At 49.9% G+C, this 26334-nt stretch overlaps 6 protein-coding genes across 7 annotated transcripts; 3 read left to right on the top strand and 3 right to left on the bottom strand.

The window, feature by feature from the left end:
- Positions 1-45: 45 nt before the first annotated feature.
- Positions 46-3885, bottom strand: LOC1280852 (WW domain-binding protein 2). Its single transcript, XM_320719.5, has 4 exons — positions 3136-3885; positions 2143-2912; positions 727-812; positions 46-629 (listed from the first exon to the last, which is right to left on the bottom strand). Exons 1-4 carry the CDS (start codon positions 3189-3191, stop codon positions 585-587), a joined length of 957 nt encoding a protein of 318 aa, XP_320719.3. The 5' UTR covers positions 3192-3885; the 3' UTR covers positions 46-584.
- Positions 3886-4584: 699 nt separating this feature from the next.
- LOC1280853 (equilibrative nucleoside transporter 4) lies at positions 4585-11102 on the top strand. Its single transcript, XM_061659734.1, has 6 exons — positions 4585-5897; positions 6148-6302; positions 6381-6584; positions 8432-8646; positions 8735-8841; positions 9242-11102. The coding sequence occupies exons 1-6, from the start codon at positions 5668-5670 to the stop codon at positions 10383-10385; spliced, it is 2055 nt and encodes a 684-aa protein (XP_061515718.1). The 5' UTR covers positions 4585-5667; the 3' UTR covers positions 10386-11102.
- On the bottom strand, positions 10457-13127 carry LOC5667972 (uncharacterized). The gene is made up of 3 exons (XM_061659742.1): positions 12574-13127; positions 11944-12491; positions 10457-11855 (listed from the first exon to the last, which is right to left on the bottom strand). Exons 1-3 carry the CDS (start codon positions 12755-12757, stop codon positions 11172-11174), a joined length of 1416 nt encoding a protein of 471 aa, XP_061515726.1. The 5' UTR covers positions 12758-13127; the 3' UTR covers positions 10457-11171.
- A 2311-nt stretch (positions 13128-15438) lies between these two features.
- LOC1280855 (phenoloxidase-activating factor 2) lies at positions 15439-17486 on the top strand. Its single transcript, XM_061659745.1, has 5 exons — positions 15439-15593; positions 15705-15831; positions 15916-16222; positions 16439-16773; positions 16833-17486. The coding sequence occupies exons 2-5, from the start codon at positions 15754-15756 to the stop codon at positions 17394-17396; spliced, it is 1284 nt and encodes a 427-aa protein (XP_061515729.1). The 5' UTR covers positions 15439-15593; positions 15705-15753; the 3' UTR covers positions 17397-17486.
- Positions 17487-20340: 2854 nt separating this feature from the next.
- Positions 20341-23845, top strand: LOC1280856 (phenoloxidase-activating factor 2). Of its 2 annotated transcripts, none has more exons than XM_061659732.1 (5): positions 20341-20683; positions 20899-21008; positions 21196-22657; positions 22771-23105; positions 23181-23845. In XM_061659732.1, the coding sequence occupies exons 2-5, from the start codon at positions 20928-20930 to the stop codon at positions 23736-23738; spliced, it is 2436 nt and encodes an 811-aa protein (XP_061515716.1). In that variant the 5' UTR covers positions 20341-20683; positions 20899-20927; the 3' UTR covers positions 23739-23845. The 2 variants fall into 2 exon arrangements, with proteins under 2 accessions (XP_061515716.1, XP_061515717.1); XM_061659733.1 differs by having other exon boundaries at positions 20520-20683; positions 21196-21538.
- Positions 23846-24131: 286 nt separating this feature from the next.
- LOC133393707 (inactive CLIP domain-containing serine protease A30) lies at positions 24132-25879 on the bottom strand. The gene is made up of 2 exons (XM_061659747.1): positions 24826-25879; positions 24132-24765 (listed from the first exon to the last, which is right to left on the bottom strand). The coding sequence occupies exons 1-2, from the start codon at positions 25504-25506 to the stop codon at positions 24196-24198; spliced, it is 1251 nt and encodes a 416-aa protein (XP_061515731.1). The 5' UTR covers positions 25507-25879; the 3' UTR covers positions 24132-24195.
- Between the last annotated feature and the right edge of the window lie 455 nt (positions 25880-26334).

Here is a 26334-nt window from a genome sequence, read left to right as displayed (position 1 = left end):
AACGACATTCCTATCACTAAACGCACGAGCTTGTTTTGAGATGTGTTTGCTTTAGTATAAGATACTGGTTATTTATTGTTTGAATACAATTTTACACGTATTGTGGGTTAACAGTGCGTAGCAGCAGATTGGGGGAGAAGTACTAAACCAACGACAAAGTTATGCGCGCGTTCCCCTTTCCCCTTTTTGGGCTGACGGACCCTTCGCCTCTCTTTATACGGGAATGGTTGAATAAAATGGCAAATGTGTTTGCATGAGCACAGCCACACGCACATACACCGAAACCATGATCGGGAGTCACCCTTCCCTCTAAGGGACCGACCGAGAATGTCCAACCGAATAGTGATTGTATGCAGCGAAGCAACAACGGCAATAGAAAACGGCGATAAAATCTAAACAATTACATTAAAAAAAGAAAACAAACAAATTATACAACTCTTACCAACCCCCCACCGGGCACATCCCGTTTTTTTTGTTTGCGAGGGCCGTGTGCACCACCTATGGGAGGAGGGAATTCGGGGTTCAGATTTTGATGAAAAAACGTAATCGAATGCACGAATGCATGCGACGGGTTTTCCCCTTTTTTACTGTTCCTTCTTGTTGAGCGAACTGTAGCTTGGCGGTGGTTCCTGAAACGAGCGATATGGAAAAATGCGAATCCATTAATTAGCGGCTGCGACTCCGGGGGGGGGGGGGGGGGGGGTTTCATGCCGTTGCGAAACTCACGTAATATGCCGGCGGTGGAACGTAAGCCGTCTGGGGTCTGTTGGGATCGTAGTACGCGCTTTGGGCCGCTTCGGCTTCCTTCGAGTCTGTGGAAAATTGTGGAAAAAAGAAGCATTTGAGAGGTAAGAAAAATGTGCATTAAAAGCTAAAATAGAGGAGTATTGCAGCTTCAGGTTTCGTTAAATCGAGCTATTAATTAATTGGATTAGACAATCGAACCTGTAGAACAGTATGGAAGAAATTAGGGAAATTTAATATTGTACATAGTCCATGCAATCCAATTAATGTGAGTGAGGAGTTCTTTCTCAGGACGACAATTCGATAAAGATCGATTACAAATCCTTTTAAAAAATTAAATCTACCCAATTTCGATCAATTCCTATCTAAATCGAAAATGTAATTTCCAAATGGGAAAAATATTGCATTTCCTATTGGAATGCAAACGTGTTCTGAATCAGAATATACTACCGACATGGCGTAAGGATCAATGAAGCTATTCTACGTTCCTCAGCGGTTCCAACGTTCCAAGCATAGGAGATGCTTCAAGGACAGGGTAGATCATCCGTTGAATCCAGGAAATAGTATAGCGGTCGATGACAATATGTATCAGACAGTTTCATCATCAGCGGGACAGTTTCAGTCCAGTACAACGTTTTGCTTGAAATTCAGTGAAAGTATGTTCAAGCTGTTATCACTTCTCTTGAAATGGTTCCCTTAATGTACGTACGACCAATCTGTGGTTTACGATAAAAAACTGCGGTTCTCACAAGCAGTTCATGTTCATATGATGTCAGTATTTTGAAGCATTCAAGCAGTTTATCGCAGTTATTTCTTAACGATAGCACGCATATCATATGTTCCGCGACAAAAGCTGCCAATGCTTCCACAATCCTAAAAAAACCCCCCTAAATTGACTGAGTGCACTCAAAGGCTCTGACTTATTTGTTAACTCTCTTTACTCTCTTTACTTAACGAGATACTTTTGCATCACATTAAAATTTCAATTCTTCCACATCATTTCCAACACATCACAAAGGACTGTTAAACTCAATCCAGCTTGAGACGTGTTGAAAATCATGCGAAAGAACTGAAACATTATTGTGATGCAATTACAACATTAGACAGCTGTCGAAAAACATCTCGCAGGCAATGTAAAATGTGTTTGTTGACATTGGAAATTGACTCGGAAAAAACTTAAAGCATTTCCTTACATGGCACTTTCCTTCATCCCTTGATTAAACAGTGGGAGGTACAATCTTTGTTGAAATGTTTCCAACCGTCGACATGAAAAACTTATTCCAAACAAGCACAAAATGGTTCACACTTGTCAAGCAAACCAGAATCTCGTAAATCCAGGAATTACAGCAGTGTATCCATCACCACCACTCTTATCAGCATCAACTTCTGTTCACTTACTCGGTTGTGGAGGCGCAGTAAAGCCCATCGCACCACTGGACGGTCCCGGCTGCGGGTAGCCCCCTTGCGCCACGTTCCCGTTCGGGTAGCCAGCGCCCGGTCCACCCACAAACCCGGCCTGCATCGGGTAGCCGGCACCGGACGCCGGCGGATGCGGATAGCCACCGGCAAACTGCTGCTGCGGCTGCTGTGGCGGATACGGGTAGCCGGCCGGTCCGGTCGGTCCGGCCGCTCCCGGCACAATGCCCGGGTACGGCGGCGGACTGTCGTGCATGTAGATCGTGTTCGGCTGCGGCTGCTCGGGAAAGACGGCCGCACCCGGCACCCAGCCGTAGTTGTACGGGTTCGGGGTGTAGGCGGGCGGTGGGGCCGCATACCACGCACCGCCCGGCGGCGTGTACGGCGGGGGCGGAGCGTTGCCCGCGTTGCGCTGGGCGATCGAGGCCGCCCGCAACATCGCCTGCCCGAAGTCGATCGCACCGCCGTGCTTGAAGACGATCTTAAACTTCGCCTCGCCCTCCCAGTTGCCGTTCTGCTGGGCCTGCACCTTGCCCTTGATGTAGTTCGCGCCGAAGACGGGCTGCTCCACCTCCACCTCGCGCATCGACACGAACGGCATGCTGAAGGAGCGCAGCGCGTCCGTCTCGCTCTTGCCGTTGTAGATGACGCGGTGCGTGGTGAGGTAGACGCGGCCCTGCTTGCTACCCTTCATCGCACCGTTGCTGTGGCCCGAGAACTCAATCGTCACATGATCGCTGAAGATGAGTATTCTGTAAAAGGGAGAAGAAGCGATAGGGAAAACAATCACAATGGAAGAATGGTGATGGATGGAAATGTCCGGAAAATTCTCGTATTCTCGCCACTGGTCTGCTTACATTACCAGACCGTTCTAGGGTAATGACGCATGTATGTGTGTGTGTGTGTGTGTGTGTATGTGTTGTGTTTACATTTGAGTAGAAAAAGTAAGACAACGAAACAACATGGCCAACTTACCCTTCGCCAGCGTGTATCAGTACGCCATTGTTGGCGTGTGCGGTGTTTAGCGACATTTTCTAGACCGCTTTTCCCTCCCGCTCGAAACAATAGATCACCCGCGGATTGCCCAACGTTGTAGCTTCACCAACTACAGCCACACAGCCACACAGCCAAACTCGGCTGCTAATTTTCACGCTTATCGCCCCGCGATTGGTGGTCCAGCTCGACTGATGAGTCACGCTCGTCGCAGCAAATAACTACGACCTTTTATTCTTGCACAAATGACGACGATGATGATGATGATTAGTCGGGGTTTGTTTGTTTTGTGTGTTGCACCGCTGTTTTTTGCACTTGCTTCGCTGGTTATCTTCTCAATCGTTTCGTTGCAGGTGTCGCACGAGCAGACCTTTTTTTGTTTTGCTACAACAATCGTCCCGAAATTTGTGGTAACTTTAGCACTAAACAACAATTTCAAGCTCTCTGCGCACTTTCTACAGCCGAGCGGAATGTAGGGCCGAAGATGAATCAACCCAAAATAAACGACAAAAACACGTCAGTTGCACAGTGGGCCGTTGCTGCGGTGTTTACCAATGACGGCATGCAAAAATTATTGTTTTTTTTTATATTGAAAAATAACAAATCTAGGGATTTTTACAACACAACTTGATATAATTTAGTAGTTATTTGTTCTTCAAAATATTCATAAGAAAGCAGGAATGCAAATCTTTCTGAATTGTTGCGCGTCGCATTTTTTTAAATTTCTATCACGGTGTGCAGAGCCGCTGACAGAACTGTCAAACGCGGGCGGCTATTTGAGCGACTTCGGAAAAGCGGCTGAAATCAGGGCAGATTCTAACGGCTCAGCAGAAAAATGCTTTGGTTGCCGAATTTTATCCCTTTAAATTCCGATGAACTGGAGCTGGTTTACCCCGCAAATGCTTTCACTGGACAGTGCTGGCTACATCGCTACAAAACGTAGAAATTCAGAAAATATTGTATAAAAAAATATTAAAAATGCAAGCAAAAACAATGTAATCTTTTATAAACTTTATCTTTCCTATGGCAAGAGCTAGATGCAAATTAATGAAAAATCAAACAATATTAATCAAACAATATATCAAACAATGTAAAAAAATGGTCTAAACTGTTCGCTAACAAAAAATAGTATTTCTATTATTATAATTAATAACATTTAAACGCATTTAAAAACAAATACGGCACATCACAGATAATATTCCTTGTTTTTAGTAGATAATTATTTTGCTAAATTCCTCCATAGCATGCCACGGCGAAAAGTCGATGGAGCAGCATGGTCATTTTCAAAATTATTTGACAGTCCAGCACATTCCAGCAACACCGCACGAGCGGGACAACGGGCAAAGGCGACAGTCGTACTATAGAGAAAGAGAGAAAGAGACACAAACCGATAGCAAGTGGGAAAAGCCGAGCCACAGCGTTTATATGCGCAGGACGCATTTGGCGAGCTGCCGTCGGTGCGTGTGCGTGCGGGCCAGAAGAAAAAAACAGAAACATAAATATATCCATCTTGTCATAGCTGTTCGTTCCCTGCACCCCGTAAGGTGGCCCGGTAGCGGTCTGGACGACTCGGGGACCTGTGTGTGTTTTATCCGTGTTTTCTGAGCAAAAGCAAAAACGTTTTCCCGACCCGCGTAGGAAAGTGTACAAATGGCTTTACACTCTTTGCTGTGCTGTTTAGGCTAAGTGTGGCAGATTTAGGTTGAGGAACACCAGGGCAAACTTACTCCCCCTCCCCCGCCAAAATGGCCTCCGGAAAGTGTGACCGGATAGCCGTGCCGCCCAGCGCACGGTGTAACGGTGCTGCCCCCGCACATCCGTCCCGCTTCCGGCTGCTGCCGACGGCCAGTGCGGTGGAAAATCTGTTCCAATCGCGTGCCAACCAGTGATTCCAGCGCGAACGGTGGAGGAAACATAAAAGCGAGCAGCATACCATGCTATCGATTGTGTGCCGTCTGTGACCTTTGCGGAGGCTGAAAAGTGCGTACGGGGATAAACAATTTCACCTGTTCTTCTTTTTCTGCTACCTCTGTGCGCGCTCTCTCTTTCTCTCTGCTGTGTGTGTGCTATTGTGTGCACGAGTGTGTGTGTTTTTGCACTAGTTTCAGACAGTAGGCGACGCTAAACGGCCGCGTCGTGCGCGACGCTGTCAAGGGAACATCAAGGATGAGCAGCGTGAAAAATCGAAACGATCGAAACGCGTTTCACAGTTTGTGCGAGTACGGCCGTGTAGTGTGCACAGGGAAGCGGCAACAACCCCTGCCCGACGGGGTCACCAGCTGCCCCGGGAACGCCTCCGAGTAGTTTAGTAGCCCAGCTCGCATCGGTCACCCTCTCCCCATTGTATAGGTGTTTGTGTGCGCGTGTGTGTGTGAGTGTGAAGGTACAAATCACGCTCGGTAGAAGGGAGGGAGGAAGGGGTCCCACTTTCTCTTGCCCACGCGTGGGACGGGAAGCTTCATCGCCCTCAAACGGTTTGCGTCGAAAGAAGGTCACACCTGGGCACCGCGCAGGATGATGGAAGCATCGGAAACGGGTAGCAGCAACGGCAGGGGAGGCGGTGGAGGCGGTGATAGTAATGGGGGCGGGCATACCTCCTCCTACGAGCCGCTGGAAGGGCGTCGTACCTTCGACACCGCCGACAGTCCCGAGCTGGACGGTGGAGGGCCGCCCAAGGATCGGCGCCGTCTCGTCTTCTTCGCCCTCATGACGGCCGGTGTCGGGTTCGTCCTTCCCTATAACAGGTGCGTACAAGTATGTGTGTGTGTGTAATAGAGAGAGAACGAGAACGTGTTTGTCTGTATGTGTGTGTGAGTGTTTTGGTAGCAAGGATACAACTGGATTAAATCCTTCGGTACATCTGCACTCGCTAACGGCGTTACGGCATCGTCACCGTTCTGCTTCCCCGGAGTGCCTCTAGTACGCGTGTACTTGAAGATTCCCACATCCACCTATGCATCCTCTCATCACAACCCCTCCATTTTTTTTTTCTAGCTTTATAATCGCGGCCGACTACTGGCAGTCACGGTTCCCGGGCCAGTCCGTTGCGCTCGACATGTCGATGACTTACATCATCGTCGCACTGGCGACGGTACTGCTGAACAACGTGTTTCTCACGCTGGCACCCTTCCGGGTGCGGGTAGCGTTCGGTAGGTTTTGCCCATGCTCCCTACACGGTAACACCACGTAACTAACGCTCGCATTGTTCGCACCCTTCGACGCAACAGGCTACGCCGTTTCCTTCACGACGCTCGTGTTTGTGGCCCTGTGCGAGGTGGCCTGGCACATGTTCACCGCCAAAACGGCCTACTCGGTCAACCTGGCGGCGGTATCGCTCGTTGCCATGGGCTGCACGATCCAGCAGTCCAGCTTCTATGGGTTCGCGAGCATGCTGCCGAAGCAGTACACGCAGGCGGTAATGGCCGGAGAGAGTAAGTATACACCAATTGGTATGTTTAATTGGTAGAAATGTCGAAGAGATGTGTGGGGAATATCTGAGCACCACTGATGGAATTTCCGGTGGGACTCACCAAGGTACTCCTTCTTTGAATATATTTCTGGGAATTATCTGAACACCCCTGGACGTAGACCTGGTTGGAATGACGAGGATGTTCCTCTGAATGTCGAAACATCTGAACATCTCTCAAGGAACATGTTGCAGGAATATCGAAGGAACTCCTCTGAATATACATCTGAGGAATATCAGATTACTCCTGGTCGAATAATAGGTTGGAATAATGCGATTAAGATACCAGGAAAATATCTTAATATCTTTGGAGGAATTTCTGCAAAACCTTTGGAATACAGACGTATCTATTCTGAAGATATGTTTTCACAATCTCAGCACCTCTGGAGAAATATCTGGCAGGACTAACGAAGATATTTCTCGGAAGATTTTTTCTTGTCGTATCGTCCTACGCAGACATGCGCGAACTATGCAGGCATTCCGTAATATGCAGCCAGATAGTTTATCCTTCCTTCTGGAGGATGGTCCATTCTAGACTTGAACCCACGATGGACATATCTGGCAGGAATTCCGTAGTACTCTCGAATGTTTGAATACTTACTTTACTTACTTATCCGGCGCTACAACCGGTCTTGGCCTGCCTCAGGAGTGTCCGAAACCGCTCACGGTCTCGCGCCTTCGTCTGCCAGTCCGTTATCCCGGCCTTAATGGCGGATGCCTCCACGCCATCTTGCTACCTCAATTTGGGCCTACCACGCCTCCTCTGTCCTTGTGGACTCGTCATTATATCGGCTCCTCCATTGTCCTTCCACACATACGGGGCCAAGTATCCTTCTGAGCATCTTCCTCTCGAACGCGGCTAAGAGGGCTTCGTCAGATTTGGACAGTGTCCATGTCTCAGAGGCGTATGTGAGTACTGGTACTATATAGGTACTATATAGTCCCAGCTTCGTCCGTCGCGACAGGTTCTTTGAGGTGAACTGCTTTTTCAGGCTGTAGAATGACCGGTTGGCAGCCAGCATCCTTATGAGGCGCAACTCAGCTTCCATACTGTTGTCGTTGCTGACCTTTGACCCCAGATAGGTGAATTCTGGGACGACTTCAAAAGTGCGTTCACCTATCTGTACATCACGCCTACGTAGATTCGGATTATTTATTGGGAGGTCCGCTGATGTTGCCACCATCAGTTTGGTCTTTGCCTCGTTTATCTGCAATCCGAGGCTCTCTGCAGCCTGCTCAATCCCTTGGTAGGCTTCTGCTACATAGGAGAGCCGCAGACCAATGATGTCTATATCATCAGCGTATGCCAGGATCTGGGTTGACTTATAGAAGATGGTTCCCGTAGTCTCCACCCTCGAGACGCGGATGGCCCTCTCTAGCGCCAAGTTGAATAGGAGACAGGCAAGCCCGTCCCCCTGGCGCAGACCCTTGGTGGTAGCAAAAGGTCCTGAGAGTTTTCCATCCACCCTCACCTGGCATGTAACGTTGGTCATAGTCATTCTAACTAGCCTTATCAGTTTGGCCGGGATTCCAAATGAGCTCATAGCGTCGTACAGTTTTACCCTGGCTATGCTATCGTATGCGGCTTTGAAGTCTATGAAGAGATGGTATGTGTCGTTTCTGTATTCAGCCATTTTCTCCAAGATCTGCCGCATGGTGATCATGGCATGGTTTGAATACTACTGGAGGAATATCTTCCAGAAATGAACTCTCCCCTCAAGATTTTAGCAGCGAATATCTGAGTACCTCTGGAGAGATATCTTACCAGAACATCATAGCATTCTTTCTTATTTTTCTTTCCCTCGTTTGCAGGTTTGGCCGGATTCTTAGTATCTTCCAACCGTGTCGTCACGAAGCTGCTGATCAAGAGTGACCGCGCCTCGACGGCCATCTTCTTTCTAACCTCGACCGTGTACATCGCGTTCAGCTACGTGCTGCACTCAATCACGACCCACTCGCCGTTCGTGCGGTACTACATGAAGGCCTGTGCCAAAATTGTCCTCCGCCCGGACGACGATCACACGCTGGTAGGTGATGTATGAGAGTCGCGCAAACTTGGATCTACTAAGTTTTTCACTATTTTTTATCTCTTTTTTGTATTTGTTCCCTCATTAGAGTGAAACCCTTGATGGAGACATATCGAGTACGCGGTACGGTGTCCTAACGCTAGACTCCAGCCCACCCGTACACATGCCGCCGGGATCAACGGCGCTGAGCTTTAGGTAAGGTCCTCTAAGCTTCTTCAACATTGTTTGGGATATCTCGTATAATAATTCATGAGCTTCGCATGTTGCGGACTAAATAGTTGAAAATTGAGGAATTGAGGAAAATTCACGTAACCTTCAAGATTCTTGAGTCATCAAAACTTAGTGAAACTTCAAAATTTCGATTTTTTTGTAAATACATCATAAAAACTTGCTGGAATAATGAAATTTTCTTGATATGCCAATAACTTATGAATCTGAAGATCCTGTTTCAAAATCGATGTATCATTCAGATGACTCTTTATGGATGATTCATATAAGTGATTCTGCTGAAAAGATTCATAAAGCAGAACATTTCTCCTAATAGAAACTGAGACATATCCAATAATGCGCGCCATTTCTCATTCACTCCTTCCAGCAACCCGGTGTACGACCTGTCCAATCCTACCGCCGGCGAAACAGTGCTAGAAACCAACATGACAAACCTGACGTCTTCGGCCGGCGGAACCACGACCACAACCCGCTCGATAACAGCAACGGCCGCCCCGAACGCGGACGTACCGAACGTCGCGTTCAAGGTGGAGCATGTGATGACGCCGGACATCTGCAGCTCGGGCCGGCTGGGCAGCTTTCGCAGCGGGCTCGAATCGCGGTGGAAGGTGGCCCGCGCCATCTACCCCTACATGGCCTGCATTGCGATGGCCTACTGCGTGACGCTTTCGCTCTATCCCGGCATCGAGTCGGAGATCATATCGTGCAACCTCGGCACCTGGATGCCGGTGCTGCTGATGTTCACCTTCAACGCGTCCGACGTGGTCGGGAAGCTGCTGGCTGCCGTACCGTACGGTTGGTCTCGCCGCCAGCTCATCCTGATGTCGGGCCTGCGCGCCCTGCTCGTGCCGCTCATCCTGCTGTGCTGCTCGCCGCGCGAACAGCCCGTCATTGCGGGCGAGGCGGCCGCATTCATCTTCACCGCGGCGCTCGGCATCACGAACGGGCTGGCCGGCAGCCTGCCGATGATGCTCGCCCCGGACAAGGTGTCGGCGACGCTGCGCGAAGTGACCGGCAACATGATGACGCTCTCGTACAACATTGGCCTGACGGCCGGTTCGCTCGTGGGGTACGTGTTCGATGCGATGCTCGGGCCGCAGCTACCGAACCCCTGCCCGCAGTACCCGTTCGTGCCACCGAAGCCGAACCAACCGCCGACGGGCGGGATGGGCATCAACGGGAGCCATCCGGTGGCGGGCAGCGGGGGTATCAGTAGCGCCAGCACCAGCACGACCGTTGCAACCACGCTGCTCACCACGCTTACGGTGGCGATTCTGCGCAGTACGGCTGCGCCGGAAGCGACGACGACGTCCAGCAGCATCACGCCGTTGACTACGCCGACCACCAGCTTCACCACACTGAGGAGTGGGATGGAAGGGATCGGTACGATGGCACCAACCGGCGCCCCTTCCCCACCATTGGACGGTGCGCAACAGTTGGCAACGGTGGCGGCGACGCTGCTCTACAACGCTACCAGCTCGCTACTCGATACCGGCTCATCGCAGGATTAAAGCACGAACTCTGTGACATCTTGCCCCATCCCTCCAGACACACAGCAGTAGAAAAGTGCAGTGGGACAACGTGGCGTTTAGAAATCTCTCCTCCCGAATGCTCTATTTCACAGTTTCACCCTTCCACAGTCGATCGACGCTTCTTAACTCTAGCCTGATTGGACTGACTGAGCATCGGCTCATCGTTTTTTGGTGGATAGCAGTATTGCCCTAACCTTTGCTAAAGGAGTGCAGCTGTACAGTGTGAGTGGGGCAAAACCAATATCTCTAAGAGCGGGCTGCGTAAGGGCGTGCATCATTGGGTCGTTCTAGAAGGGGGACGCTTACATACAGAATCTCGTTCGTTATCGTTTTCCTTCTTTGTCATGATGAGATGTGTGTGATTGGGTTATAGTGGGAAAGGTTGGGATGTACGCAAGGGTAGGCTCGCTCGCTAATAATCACAAGCCGATATACTGGGGGGAAACGTGACTAGAAACCAAAGAGAGAAAAGAGACACAATGTACTTAAACTATACCGGCTACCGGAGCGATGTATAAATTTGGAAAGGTTTAGGGAGTAGGCAAACAAAAAACAAAAGCATATAAACATACAAACAACACTCTCACACACACACAGATACACTCAAAAACAGTGGCCGACATTCAGAGTAAATGCAACGTTGTGACCGATAAAACACGATGTAAAATAAATGATACTAATTAATGTACTAGATAATTGGCCCGTTCGTAGCGTAATCCGGATCCTATGGAATGGATCGAATTGGTCTCTGCACTTGCCGCCCTTTTAAAGTGACTCATCGTGCTGCCGGATGCAGAACAGGCTGGCCAGCTTTTGTTTGCGCGATTTGCGCTTCTTCCTGCGGCGCCGGCAGTCGTGACACGCGGCACACTCCTCGGCCTGCTGCCCAGTCTCGAACCGGCCGCCTCCCGGCGGCGACCGCACGGACGGTGTGCGGCGGCGCAGCTCCGGCCGCCCGCCAGCCGCCGGCGAACCGGCCAGCGACGGTAGCAGCTGCTCGTAGTCGGGCGAAAAGTCCCCGTCCGGCTCACAGTCGCCGCTGGACAGGGCGGCGCCCGGTGCCGGATGGGACGAGGTGGGTGGGCTGGCGAGCAAAAACTCAAACAGCAAGTCGTCGGTGGGGCTCGTCTGGGTGGCGATGGTGCAGGTCGGTTGCCCCGGCGGCTGCACCTTGTACAGCGAGGACTGGCTGCCGTAGCACGAGCCGGCCGTGGTTTGCTGCTCGCGCAGCAGCTGCCGGCGCTGCTCGCGTGCCCGCTCCTGCTCCAGCAGGTGGTCGTTCTCGAGCCGCAGCGCACTGTTTTTGGACTGCAGCGCGGCCAGCTCGTTGAACACGCTCGTGCGGCAGAGGGTGAGCTGCTGCTCGAGGCTGCTCATGTGCAGGCGCAGCTCGCGCACGACCGAGCGCAACGTTTCCACGTCGTTCTCCTGCTCGATCGCTTCCTCCTCCTGAAAGAAAAACAGACAAGCAGCGACACCAACATGAACACATCGGAGACGCTCCTCTAGCACTCCACTGCACGGCGCTCGAACGTACCTCGTCCTTCGAGTCGGCATCGTACGACGTTTCGGGCATGGATTTGTGGCGCACGAGCGTTTTCCGGTCCCGGCCGCTGGCCGGCGGCGGCTTCATCTCCTCGATCATCTGCTTCACCTTGCTCTGCACGTGCCCGTACTTGGACCGGTGGCGCTGGTAGTGCTGCTGCTGGAACGTTGTGCCGACACTGACCACACTCACGTTGCCGGTGCTGCCGCCACCGATGCCTTTGCCGAGCGGGGTGGCCGCTAGCTTCAGCCGCTGGTCCTTGCTCTGCAGCAAGCTTTCCATCGAGCGCGGTTGACGTATTTTGCGCGCCTTAAGCGTTAGCTTGTCCGTGTTGCGCTGCTCGCCGAGCAGCAGCAGTGCCGGTACGGGGGCTCCGACATCCGATGGACGGGATGGTAAGCGTTTGCTAAGGTCCCGGCTCGTGTCCCGATCGCTCGCCGAGCTGCTGCGGTTCTCCCCCTCGGTCGACAGTGACGAGTGGCCGCTGGAGGTGTTTGACGAGCCCGATATCACCATGCGCGACCCGTTGCGATCGTCCACTGGTGGGGAAAGATCGGAAAGGGTATTTGGTGGTATCACACTTTGAGCGAACGCGAAACGACTCTCGGCAGGATCACTTACCGTTGTTTTTGTCGGAAATGATCCGCTTGGTCACGGACGTCAGGTGGCGGTGATGATCCGTAAAGCTTTCCGGCTGCTGGTGGCGCTTCGGCAGCTCCGGACTGATCGGTATCTCATCGTCCAGCTCGTCGAACTCGATGAGCAGGTTGGCGGGGAATGTTTCGTCACACAGATCGCGACTCATGGTTGGGCAAGCCCGGTGGTAACCGGTGCTGGTAGGTACTTTTGTTTAGTGGTTCACCGGGGTAGCAAAATAGATAAACACACACACCCACACAAACACATTCGTTGTTGACGCTAGTGCACTTGTGAGCCGACGCATCTGCCCGACATCGCATAGTAAACTGTCAACGGTGATCAGTTCGCAGCAACGTACCGCAGCGATCGATGAACCAACACAGATGCACACAGGTGGAATTTTGTAACACAAAAGCACACAATTACAGACACTGGGCAGCCAAATCTCGTTCGATGACAGCTACTTAACAGAGAGCGGTTGTGCCCTGTTGTTTGTGGTTGTTTTTTTTTTTTCATTTGACTCAATTATTCCTTTTAGGTTGTCAAACAACCAAGTAATTTATTTCCTTTAAAAAGAGGGGTTTTATTTGTATATTACACTCATTTCTGAATCTAAGGTAAAACATGATCCAGATTCTCTATGCAGAAGATCATCTGTAAATCAGGATCAGGATTTATTGGAAGCTTCCTGTATTTATTTAATCCAGGGATGAGAAACCTTTAAAAGTGGTCCAATCCTGCTGATATTTTCAGTCAGTTTGCATGCAAGTTTAAGACATGCGTGTAACCTAGGTACTTTTTACCGAATTTTTCAACTCATCTCACTTTCTTCCACAATTTGTTGAACGACTTGGTGATGGGAAACTTGAAGTTTTGCTGAGCACCGATTCCAGCTCAGAACTTTTCGGGAATCGATTCAGGAGAGTAGGTTCGGAATCAGGTTCTAGAATCGGTTCCAGCATCGGCTATAGAATTGGAAGCAGTTCCGGGATCAAAATCAGCTCCGGGTTCGGAATTAGCACCGGAATTGGAATCAGTTCGGATTTGGAATCAGTTCCAGAATAGGAATCAGTTCCGGAATACGAATCAGTTCCAGAATCCAATTCGGCTACGGATTTGGAATCAGTTCCGGAATTGAAATTGGAATTGGTTCTGAAAACTCCCTGAGATTAAATCGCCATTTAGATTATGTTTAGAAGCAGGACTCCCGTCCTCCATTTAGAAGCAGGACTCCCGTCCTCCATAGCAAGGACTGACCATCCGGGAACTGCGTGGTACCTTATAATTCTCAAATGTATTATAGGCCGACATGATCGCGTAGGTGTGTAACGCCAAAAAGAAGAAAAAGAATAACGCTAATAAAAGAATCTTAGACTGTGGCATACAATCATTTCATCGCTTGAGGTTCACATGAGTTCGCCATTTTTGTAATGGATGTTTTTCGATCTCGATTTTAGCCACAAAAGGGTCGAACTGTAGCCATTCCGCTTCCTGAACCTCAAACAGCGTTTAGTCCATATTTTGTACCCTGACCACACCCAACAACAGTATCTCATGTGGCTCTGACGAGTGTAACGTAGTTTACGGATGGGTCCGAGATGAGCATGGTGCTAGCGTTACTTCAATTTACATAATGCTAGTCTAATGTCCATGATGACCGGTCTTACAATAGAATATAGCATCTTTTTGAGGAACACACCTCCGTATGATATACAGAGAGTAGAGTATAACCTGTTTTGAGTAGATAACAATTTAATGGCCTTGTGAGCTTAACAAGACAGTAAATCACCTTACTACATAACGGAATCGTAATTCCCAACTGCTAGAATCTTACTTAAGGCTTTCAGACAGCTTTTGCAATACAGAGTCTTCCGTGGGTTCTCATAGTTGTGTAACTCTTCTTTGATTCTATCTTATGGGAAGTGAACTTAATTTGATGGACATTGGAGGAACATCCTTTTTGGACAGGCTCCTCGGAAATTCGTTGGAAGAGTGCTATGGAGTCCAATTCCCATTACATTAAGTTTATTTTTAAATGAAGAAAGAGTCACTAAAGTGTTACACGCTATGAGAACTCCTGGGAAACCCTGTATTTAGAAGATTCCTGGTGATGTAGATTCCTACTCGTTATCACAGTGCACAGCCACTGATATTCTGTAGGTTTATAAAAAGCCGCCGATGTATAACATCCCTGGATCGACGGCTCGATCGCTTCCTTCAAGAAAGATAGTATTCCTTTATTCTGGTTTTCTGTTTCTTCAAAACGAATTCTAAATTCGTTGACAAACGCTTGCTTGCAGGAAGCGTACCATCAAAGATTTGGGTCGTTAAAAGTGGTATTTTTATGAAACTTTAGTCTTTTTATAACAGGCAACATAGTATGGAATTTCACAGCCAGCCCAACCAATCGAATTACTCTTTCGTACCACTGACGATCGCCCTTATAAAACTTCCATCTCAGCTGGACGATCGAACCACCGCTTCAAAATACTTAAAACTGATAGAGAAATAAAACAAGCATCAGCATATTTTTGTATCTTTCCTCCTTCCTTGCTCGCTCTTAAAAGAAAGATTAGAAGTTCATTCAACGGCGGTTTTCAGCAAGGTCGTCCAAACAAGTTGAGAAGCATAACGTACGCACACATTCCTCCAAACGTGTTTTAGTGGGGTGGCTTTTATAACATAAAATTTACAAAAAAAAACTTACTCATCTAGTATAGCAACACGCAAGCGAGTGAAAAGATGAACCGGGAATGGTACGGTACAGCAACTTTGAGAAGCTGGTTTTAGTTCTCAAAGAATTTCTGAAACAAAACCGGGTGACTCCGAGCAAAGAGTTTGCCAAACGCTCGAATCAGTTTCGACTGGACCGCATCGCGGAGTGGTTCTCAATTTTCTCCAGCACCAGCCCGTGGCACTGCCGTTGTTCTCGCAGTAGAAAAATCGGCTCCACAGCCACCTACCTAGCTTGTTAAAGTTTTGGAAGTTAGCTCACACGTAAGGTAATGCTAATCAGTGAAGCCGGTTTGATGGGGGTTTTGTATCGGGCTGGGAAATCCCCCCACCAAAAGGCATTGTGTAAATCGGACTGTGATCGATAGGGCTTTTTTTAGATTCGTGTGATGATCTCCATTGCGGCGACATAACTCATCCGGTCTGACAATGATGCTTTGGTGGCGTATAGGGCTAACGCTAGCTTCCTGCTTACTACTGGCGCATGCTGAGACTGAAAAAGCTAAGGTGCTGTCCTAATGTGGTGCAAGTCCTAAGCGGTTTGCAGTGTTGCTTCACGAATAAAACGTGCCTTCATTTAATCTCTCACAGCCATGTGACGGTGGAGAGTGCGTACCAGTGACAAAGTGTAAATCCGGCGAGCTTGAAGACCATGGTGCATACGTCATCAGTCTACGGTTGAATCCCGAGGACGAATGTAGCTATTTGGAAACGTGCTGCCCTTACCCAAAGGATGAGGACGATGAGTCGCGGGATGAGTTGGGCGAACTGCTAAAGGCACCAGCAACAGGCAACGGTGCTGGACAAGCGTTCAATGTGGCTGCCGAGCAAGTGCCTAGCGTTGCAGCGCAAAGAACTAACCTGTTGCCATCCGGTGGGGCAAACAACGTAAAATCGGGTAAGAGAACCTTCCAATCTAAGAGGGTGTAGTGGTGGATGTGCAGAATCAGTACCATCGGTTTTTGAATCCGTATATGATTGCGATGCCAATTCCAATTCCACTTCCGGAATCGATTCTGAAACCAATTTTGGAATCTAGTCTGTAGTCGATTCCAAAATCCGACCCGCCAAATCTGGGAAGAAACAGTTAAATATTGTTTTGCAATGTTTCCAGAAAATCTCAAAGCGGCAACGAACCGGCCTCCGACAGCATCGGCGACTGGTCCCCAAACATGCGGTGTGCGCAATTCGAACGGTGTCCAGTTTCGTATCACCGACAACAATGACGGTGAATCGGAGTACGGTGAGTTCCCGTGGATGGCGGCCATCCTTGAGGAGCAAAAGGCACTGGACCAAATAATAAACACCTACATGTGCGGAGGATCGCTCATCCATCCGTCCGTCATCCTTACGGCGGCACACTGCGTACAGAACATTACGATCACCGCGCTCAAAGTGCGGCTTGGCGAGTGGGACACCCGCAGCTGGAAGGAACCATTCCCGCATCAGGTAGGACTATGACAAAGTAAGTGTCATAAAAATGCATTGATTTAACGTTTCATCCACAGGATCGTAGGGTGGTGGAGATCGCTTTCCATGAGCAATTTTTCGCACCAGCCGCCCTGAACAACGTGGCATTGCTGTTCCTGGACAAACCGGTCGAACTGATGGAGACGGTCAACACGATCTGCCTGCCCCCGGCGAACTACACCTTCGATCCGGTGCGCTGCGTCGCATCCGGCTGGGGCAAGGATGTGTTTGGCAACGAGGGAATGTTTCAGGCAATTCTGAAGAAGGTCGAGCTGCCCCTGATGCCACGGGGCGCGTGTCAGCGGGCGTTGCGTATGACGCGCCTCGGAAGGCGGTTTAAGCTGCACGAGAGTTTCCTCTGCGCAGGTGGTGAAAAGGGCCGCGATACGTGCAAGGGTGACGGTGGATCTCCGCTCGTCTGCCCCATTCCTGGCGTGGCAAACGGCTACTATCAGGCCGGTATAGTGGCATGGGGCATTAACTGTGGCATAGAAGGTGTACCCGGTGTGTACGTGAATGTGGCACTGTTCCGTGAATGGATCGACGAACAACTGCGGAAACGCAACCTCGCTATTGATTACTACCAGTACGGACAGGAATGAGTACGATCGCTAGAGTCCGGTTGCATAGTACCAAGCATCCGGCTAGCATAGGAGTGTTATCAGGAATAAAAAGAAAATACTTCCAAAGAATATTATTTGCACTCATATTGATGTAAGCTTAAGCTCAGCATAGATATGGAACAGATTTGGTGGCTTTTAGAGGAAAACTAATCAAAATCGACTCATTTGACAGATACATCAACACCTAAACGCTGTGTGGCTCAAAACGTACGATCGCAGAGAGAGGGGCTAAGCTAGAGCTTACACATTTTCAACCGTACGGCGGCAATGAGTAAGGAGTTTTGCGATCATTCGAATCAGTCCACACTGGACCGCACTTTGAAGTGGTCCTGTTTTCTCTAGCTTTCCAGAGAAACGTAGAGAGATAGTGCGTTGTGAGTCTAAAAAGAGAAACCAGTTTGTCGGTGGTGCAGTGGGATATCCCACATGAAGGTCTGTTTCGTGCTCGAATGGAAGGGCATTTTAATTGTTTCATATATAAACTCATCAAGTACCTATCAAAATGTGGAGCATTGGTTTATAGTTTATCAAATTTAACACACCCGTTTTCGCCGTTCTGTGATTGCAAGTTTCCTCGTGAACGTTGAAGTTAGCTCCGCACAAGGCTAATTAAACTCTTCTGCCACCAGATATCTTCTTTAGAAGCAGATTCTTGCTGATAAAGTATATCACGGTAAAAGACCTCTGTCAGGTAGGGTCTTTGTCTTTGCGCTATCTTTACGACGATATAGATGTCGACCTGTGGAGATTGGTGGGATTTCGGCGCACTAATAACGATGGTGTCGGCGAGAATTCTGACTGAAAGGGCTACTAACATCCGCCCTAGAGAAGATCATTACATACGAACAATCAAATGAGACCTGAAAGTGAGTGAGTATCTCCATTATTGATATTTATTCAAAGAAATTATGTCTAATTGAGCATTTTAGATCTTATTTCTGACACTTAAAATTAGGTTCAGTTCGCCACATTGTTAAGTCGTTCCTGCCAATAGGATTTTATCTTTAAATATTGAAGTGTTGAAGTGATAGTGGTCGTGATACGAGCTAAATTTATTACACATTTTGCGTATTGCGGTTATAGAGGCATGGCATAAACATTACTGGAGATAGTAAGACGGAATGTGTCATGGGCACGAAGGGCTCTTTTAGGGGCTTAAACATTTGAATTTTTGAGTAGAATTTTCGAACGGAGCGTCATTTTCGTTACATTTTAGCAAAATAAAAATAAATGTTGCCTTTGAAACTTGTCGTCTAAAAGCCAAGATCCAACAGGAAGCAGTGAGTGCAGTGTGCAGTTGTGGTAATTGGCCCAACCACGGCAAGTTACGGAGAGCTAATCTAGTAAACCTACGCTGGATCGACTATGGTCTACTGATCCAAACAACTTTAGAATGCGCCCAAGCTACCGAGTTCAATTCTAGTATAGAACGAACTAGCGAAGAATAATCAGCTTTGATGGACATTGGGTCCTTTACAAGGGTTCTCTAGCCAGCTCAACATCATAAGCAAAGAATTCATTCCCGTAAAATACATTTCAACAATAACAAATGGCATCTCGAAGTATCTCTCATGCATTACTTCGTGTACTGCGGATTGGAAATGAAGCTTACAGTGTTGAATTATCTAGAGAAACCCGGTAAAGTCTGACACATTTCGTGTAATAAAACCTAACGTTCGATTGGCCTTGTCCATCACAGCTAAGTAGTGATCGTTGCAATTTAGTTTATGATCAAGTAGGGTGGTGCCAAGGTCACGATTGGTAGTTAAGTTATTATGTAATAAACGTTCACGTCTTCAGAATATAGAAGCAACGAATGCGACGCCGAAGATAGATCATTAATGAATTAAATAATCAAGAAGTTTGAAGTCATTTTCATAGTTTTAAAGAATTGGGAGTATTCTCGCTTTAGCGCTGAAGTTTCCACAACATAATAAAATCCCTTCAGATGAGCCTTCAATTAACCAATACCGAATGTTAGCAACAGTCAGCTTGCCTAGCACAGAGTAAAGCAAGATCACGGCGAAAGAAGCATGATCTATGTGATCTATTACATACAGCTAGTCTGACTAATGTTGCTGGGCAACTTAATAATCCTTGTCCAGCAAACAAATCCAGGAAATAGCGTTCAAACATGAAATCCCGCTCCATAAACACAAAAAACCCAATTTTAGCCCGGGTTCGATTTCGATTTTGCTGGGAAAGTACGGAGCATCTTTCCGGTTGGATTGTGTTGGAACATAATTATTCCAGGTTTTCCCAGCCAACTTCCCGCAAGCCCTATCTCGGTACACGATTTCACTCAACGGCCAAAGGGAGTGTTGCTTGTGCGATGAGATACGTGAGTGGCATTGCTACTCCCTGAAGCATCGTTCCACCTTACCGGGACGCAGCAGCTGGGTTGTACATTATCAACGTTTAAGCGGTCACGAAATGTTAAATAACACACATACACACACACACACCCCACCTCTTGATTGGGTTCATCAGCGAAGGTCGGTGGTAAGGAAAACAAACAATGAAATCTGTTCACAGTGCCACCCCTAGCCAGAACGCAAAGATTAGAGCAAGTCTAACTCGATTAAGGTCTCAGCTCCAGACCCAATTCTACTGTTCTACCGAATTACGCTCCTTCGAGGAAAGAGTATTGAGTTTCCTCCACCCGGATCGATGCTCGTTTGATGCTACCGGACCGCCAAAAACGTTATGACACGCAGATCGCAGTTCTTTGTTTCACGATATCATCAATCAGAACGCACCTTTGTATGCGTAAAGCATTACATCCAGATTCCAGCTTTTTTAATCCGTTTTATGTTGTCTTGTTTTGTTTTCAGTTGCGACGTATACACATGATGCATTCGGAACCCCATGCCTCAAGCGAAACAAGCCTTCCGAAGGGAGCAGATTGTATGCTCACACACACACTCTCACACACAGAGATTCAACGCTCGGGTTCCGATTGTCGCGAACTGGTCCCGCGATTGGGTGGTGGGGCAAACCCGCGATCGGTTTGCTTTGGCTTCGGGGGGTAGACCTTTGGGGGATGTTCATGCCAACCGATTGCGTCGCGGTTTCGAGGCAATGGTCCAGCGCTCGGTAGAATCAGTTCGAGCCGAACCGCACTGGGAAGCGGTTGGGGAAAGTTTCAGTCCAGGCTAAAGTGCGTGTGTTCAGCACTTTTGATACAAATACCCATTCACATCGTAGCGAATTGCAGGTGGAGAAGATTGCGCATAAGATTCGTTAAGACCGTACGGTTTTGCAAGGTAAGGAGGAAGGTGAATCCCCCAAAAATCGTGAAAGTAAAGCGAAACGTGCTAATGTAATGTGATTCAAACGCATTAATTAGACGGCGTAGTAGGCAACGCACACGTACGATCAAGTGATCCATTCCTTTCAGCAGTGATGTTTTTAGCGTGCTGAACACGTTCTAATTAGTGTGATTTTGTTTTCTTCTCACCTTCCCGCACATTCCCGTTAGATCGCGTTTGATCGCGCCTCGATCACACGATGCTGTGGCGACAGGGGCTACTACTACTGCTGGTCGGTGTGTGCCTGGTTCTGGTGCGATCCGAAGATGAGGAGGTTATCGTAAGTGGCACAACAACTTTCGCTAGCTAGTCATAAACATCCTAAAAAAGAATCCGCGAGATTCAACACCGTTTTGCGCGCACACACAAACACACACACAGACACAAACTCTCTTATCTCCCCATTCGTCGTACATGTACGACCGGTTCTAAAGACGCTTGATTGCATTCTGCTTTCTTCCTTTTAGAAATGTACTGGCGGTGAGTGCGTGAAGCTTCACCTTTGCCCGAACGGCGAGCTGAACACGGACGGTGCCAATATCATCGACATTCGCTTCAACCCGGACAATGAGTGCGAGGACTATCTGCTCAAGTGCTGCCCATATCCGGAGGGCGAAGAGGACGATGTGGTGCCACCGCCACCATCCATACCTGGGCCCAGCCCCGTACCGGTGCCGGTTCCAGGGGGACCCGATTCGGTTCCTGTTACCGTCCCTAACCCAGGCCCCGGAGGAGCGGGATCCGTTCCACCCGGCCAGGGAACGGGCCAGGTGCCGACAACACCCAGCGGACCAGGAAACTTGGGCACCGGTAATAAGCCTGCGGGTGCCGGTGGACCTGCCGGTGGATTGGGTGGTGGTAGCACTGGTGGTGGTTATGGTAAACCTCATGGACAGGGTCAGGGCCATGGACATGGACACGGACAGGGCCATGGAGGCTGTCGGGGTGACAGCTCCTGCTCGTCGTCTGGCTCCGAAAGCGACGAGCAGACGGTGTTGGCCGGTGCAGATCTGATTCCAGGTGGTCTCGGAGGTACTTCCGCGAATCAGGTGAAGGATCGTGAACAGGTACCGCAAGTGCAGGGTGGTGGTCCCCCTGTTTCGGATTTAGGATCAGGTCCCACCGCTGGGCAACCGGGTACCGGTAAACCGCAGCAAGGAGGCACTGGCACACCAGTTAGTGGAACTGGAGCTGGACAGCAAGGAACGGGAGGTATCGGAGGTGCTGGAACAGGGGTTGGAAGCGTTCCAACACAAAAGCCTGGTGGTGCTGGAGGAGCTGGACCCACTGGAACTGGTGCAAGTGGTGCATCCACTCAAAAGCCTGGCGGTGCTGGAGGACTTGGAGGTGGTGTAGGAAGTGCAGGAGGCGCTCCAACTCCAAAGCCTGGACAACAAGGTGCTGGAGGCGCAGGTGCTGGAGGTGTTGGAGGTTCTGGAACAGGTTCAGGAGGCGCTCCAACTCCAAAGCCTGGACAACAAGGTGCGGGAGGTGCAGGCAGTCCTGGAACAGGCGCTGGAGGTGTGGGAGGTCTTGGATCGGGTGCAGGAGGCGCTCCAACTCCAAAGCCTGGACAACAAGGTGCGGGAGGTGCTGGTAGTCCTGGAACTGGTGCTGGAGGTGCTCCAAAACCTGGACAACAAATTCCTGGAGGAACTGGTGGTGCCGGAGGTAGTCCAGCAGTCGGTCAACCTGCACCTGGAGGAGCTGGTGCTTCCAGTCCAGCCGGTACCGGTCAAGTGCAACCGGGAACACAGGGTGGACAGCCTAATGTCATTGGGCTTACTGCTCCCGGCAAAGAGGCGACGCCGACACCAGGAAAGCAACCGGGCGGAGCTGGACAACATCATGGGGGCCCGGGCGGTGCTAAACACCCCGGCACTGGTGGTGGATATAACCCAGGTGGTGGTGTGAAGGGTACCCAACCAGGTAGCTTTTTTGTGCCCTAACCCCTTACTAACCTCTGCTTGCTTGCAAATCATTAACCAATGACGAGAAATCCACCCTTCCAGCAGCACTAATCACGCATCCCATTCATACAGATAAAGTCGGAACCGGTACCCAGAACCCGCTGGACAAGACGGTCAGCGTGCCGCAAAAGTGTGGCCTCCGCAATGTGGACGGTGTGGGCTTCCGCATTACCGGCGACAACGACGGCGAATCGGAGTACGGTGAGTTCCCGTGGATGGTGGCCATCCTGAAGGAGGAGAAAGCGCTGGACCAAGTGATCAACGTGTACCAGTGTGGCGGTTCCCTCATTCACCCGTCGGTCGTCCTGACGGCGGCTCACTGCGTGCAGAACCGAAAGATCGAGGAGGTGAAGGTGCGACTGGGCGAGTGGGACACGCAGACCAAGAATGAAATGTTTGACTATCAGGTACGTTACGAGCGATCAGAAGGGGGGACACCTTTCACAGCCGTTCACTAACGAGGGATCTTCTCTTTCGCGCAGGATCGTAACGTGGTGGAGATCGTTTCGCACGCCGAGTTCTACAAGGGTGGTCTGTTTAACGACGTTGCCCTGCTGTTCCTGGACAAGCCGGCCGATCTGATGGAGACGGTCAACACGATCTGTCTGCCGCCGGCGAACCACAACTTCGACATGTCGCGCTGCTTCGCCAGCGGCTGGGGCAAGGATGTGTTCGGCAAGCAGGGCACGTACCAGGTGATACTGAAGAAGATCGAGCTGCCCATTATGCCGAACGAAGAGTGCCAGAAGGCGCTGCGTACGACGCGCCTCGGCCGGCGGTTCAAGCTGCACTCGAGCTTCATCTGCGCCGGCGGTGAGAAGGGCCGCGATACGTGCAAGGGCGACGGTGGGTCGCCACTGATCTGCCCAATTCCGGGCTCGGTCAACCACTACTACCAGGCCGGTATGGTGGCGTGGGGCATTGGGTGTGGCGAGGATGGCATCCCCGGGGTGTACGTGAACGTGCCAATGTTCCGCGGATGGATCGACGATCATCTGCGGCAGCATAATATTACTGACAGCTTCTACCTCTACACTTAGACGCGCTGCTCGCAAAATCCCGTTCCTCGATCGGCAGCGAACGTGATCGGGAATGGGCTTTTGGGATGGGAAATATGGATGAGACAATAAATTAACTAGAATAATAACGCTTGTCTTATTGTTTGTGGGCAGTGTTTCGTGGTCAGCCTAGAGGTCTGTTTTAAACCTCTATGGGCTTAGGGACTTATTCTTCATGCAGCAGGATAGACAATCCTTGCTAAAGGGGGAGGACGTTCCATTCTAGGCTTGAACCCATAACAACGGGAATGTTATTGAGTCGTTCGAGTTGACGACTGTACCACAGGACCACGCTTAAGGACTATCAGTGATCCTCAATAAGAATTAAAGCACATAGTGAGTTAGGACTTTGAAAATAACAGAAATTAGCACGCATTTCAAAGATTATGCACCTTAAGAATCATTTATTCGCTAAATCCTCGCCTGCATGGCCCTACGTCTAATCGACGCTGATCGGATCGGGCCGATAGAAGCTCGTCTGCCGGCTCTGATTCACCACATGGCCGTCAACCCACTCAATGTAATCGGGCACGTGCACAAACACATCGTGCGCCCGGTACTTGTGGCACTGGCGCACTGCGTACGACGCGATGCCCACCAGAAAGTACTGCCCGGGTAGGGTGGGCGATTCGCACACGAACCCCGACCCGGGTGCCCGCTCACACGGCACCGTATCGTCCAGGTAGGTGGTGCAGATGTTCTCGCTGAGCAGCCGAAAATCCCACGCGCCCGTGGAACGCCTGATCGTGGCCGTACATTCCTGCACGGGCGCAACCATTGACCGGAGCTTCAGCTGTCGGTTGGCCGTGTTCGGTGACGGTGAGTTGCTCCAGCCGACAACGTAGCACAGGGTGTCCGGCCCGAACTGTACGCTATGGTCGGGCAGGCAGACCCGATTGGCCGCCCGGCCAAGCTGAGCGCCGTTGGCTAGTACGAGCAGTGCGACGTTGTGCAGATGGCTTGACAGCACGTAGCCCCGATGGATGATAAGCTCCTCTACGGCTATTTCCTACGACAAAATACATCCATTGAAAAGTGAACGTTAACGAATCATGATCATCATTCTTACCTGCATGCGTGACTCCTTCCCGGCATCCAAGTTCCAGCGGCCCAGCTGCACCACGAGCGTGTTGCGATCCTTCTGATTAACGCACCGGGCCGCCGTCAGCACCAGGTAGTCGTCGATCAGCGTCCCACCGCACAGGAACTCTTTGCGCACTTTGCCAAAAAATTGCGCCTTGCTAAACAACGCCACACTCCACGGGAACTCGAACCGATTCGTCTCACCGTCCTGGTCGGCCCGCTCCGTGACGTCCGTCCGCTGGCCGCACTGTCGACTCCAGTCCGGATCGTCCGGCTCTTCTGTCGTGGTGGTCGTCACCGTGCCTCCCTTCTTCTCCTTTTCGTCCTCCTCCTGTTCCTCCTCGTCACTGTCGGCCGGCACGTTGGTGCTCGGTAGGTTGCAGCACTGCATACCGTACACATCGCACTCATCAATATCGTCGTCGTTCAGCAGGCGCGGCTCGATCTGCGTATGGCCCACTGTGTTGATCTGCCCGTTCAGGCACTGTTCGCGCGACACGCAAATGCCCTTATTGTTGTTGCAGCGTCGAAATTTCCCAACGGGAAAGTTCCCCTCTACCGAGGGTGGTAGGCAGGCCAGCACAGTCAGTAGCACCACCAGCACCACCAACACCAAGCATCGTTTGCTGTCAGTGGTGCGGATGCCAATTCGGAGTGAAAAAGCCATCAAGAAAAGAGGGAAACCTAACCGATACGAATGTTCAGGAACGTGTAGTACCGCGGCGTTGAATTGCTCCTCAGTACGCCATACTTGCTGCTGCCCGCTTTGGTACGCAACAGCCGCACTCACACACTGTGGTCACATTGGCAGTTTTGGGAAAGCGCAACCAAGTGTGCAAGCGGTGCCAGGCCGACTTTGATCGCACGCCACACACAGCCGCCTTGATTGGCTGAAAGTTAATCGCGGTTAGTGGTAGATTGACAGCAGCAATATTCCAGTGTGCACTGTGAGCGCGGCAGCCGATAGCGTGGGGGAATTCCCAACCCCGTCAGCGAGAAAAGGTCAATACTTATCAAACGGACGATTACGTGCAAGTGATTGGGAAGACATTGAAACATGTACAACAGCCGTGGATTCACACTAGAAAGAAAATGCAAATGATAGCTGTATATTTGTAGATCTGTATGCATACAGTGGCTTTCGAAAATGATGTTACAGCTTGCATAGGATTTGCAATCTAAGATAATTTTGTACTGTCCGTAAACTGTTATTTGTCTGAACAGCTTTCTACTTTTTTGCGACCATTGTGGTGTGATTTCATTTGATAATTTATATATAGATTCACTGATTCATTGAGTTATCCAGATTTGGAGTCATCCGGAGTTGGAGTCATCCGGAATTTAAGTCATCCGGAGTTGGAGTCATCCGGAGTTGGACTCATCCAGAGTTCGAGTCATCCGGAGGTGGAATCATCCGGAGATGGAATCATACGGAGTTTTAGTCATCCAGAGTTGGATTCATAAGGTGTCAGAATCGACCGGAGTGATAGAGCTG

The sequence above is a fragment of the Anopheles gambiae genome, chromosome 3 (genome assembly GCF_943734735.2).
Source record: "Anopheles gambiae chromosome 3, idAnoGambNW_F1_1, whole genome shotgun sequence".
Classification (NCBI taxonomy): Eukaryota; Metazoa; Arthropoda; class Insecta; order Diptera; family Culicidae; genus Anopheles; species Anopheles gambiae.
Note: the sequence above shows the minus strand (reverse complement) of the source record. Positions and strands in the feature narration are given on the sequence as shown.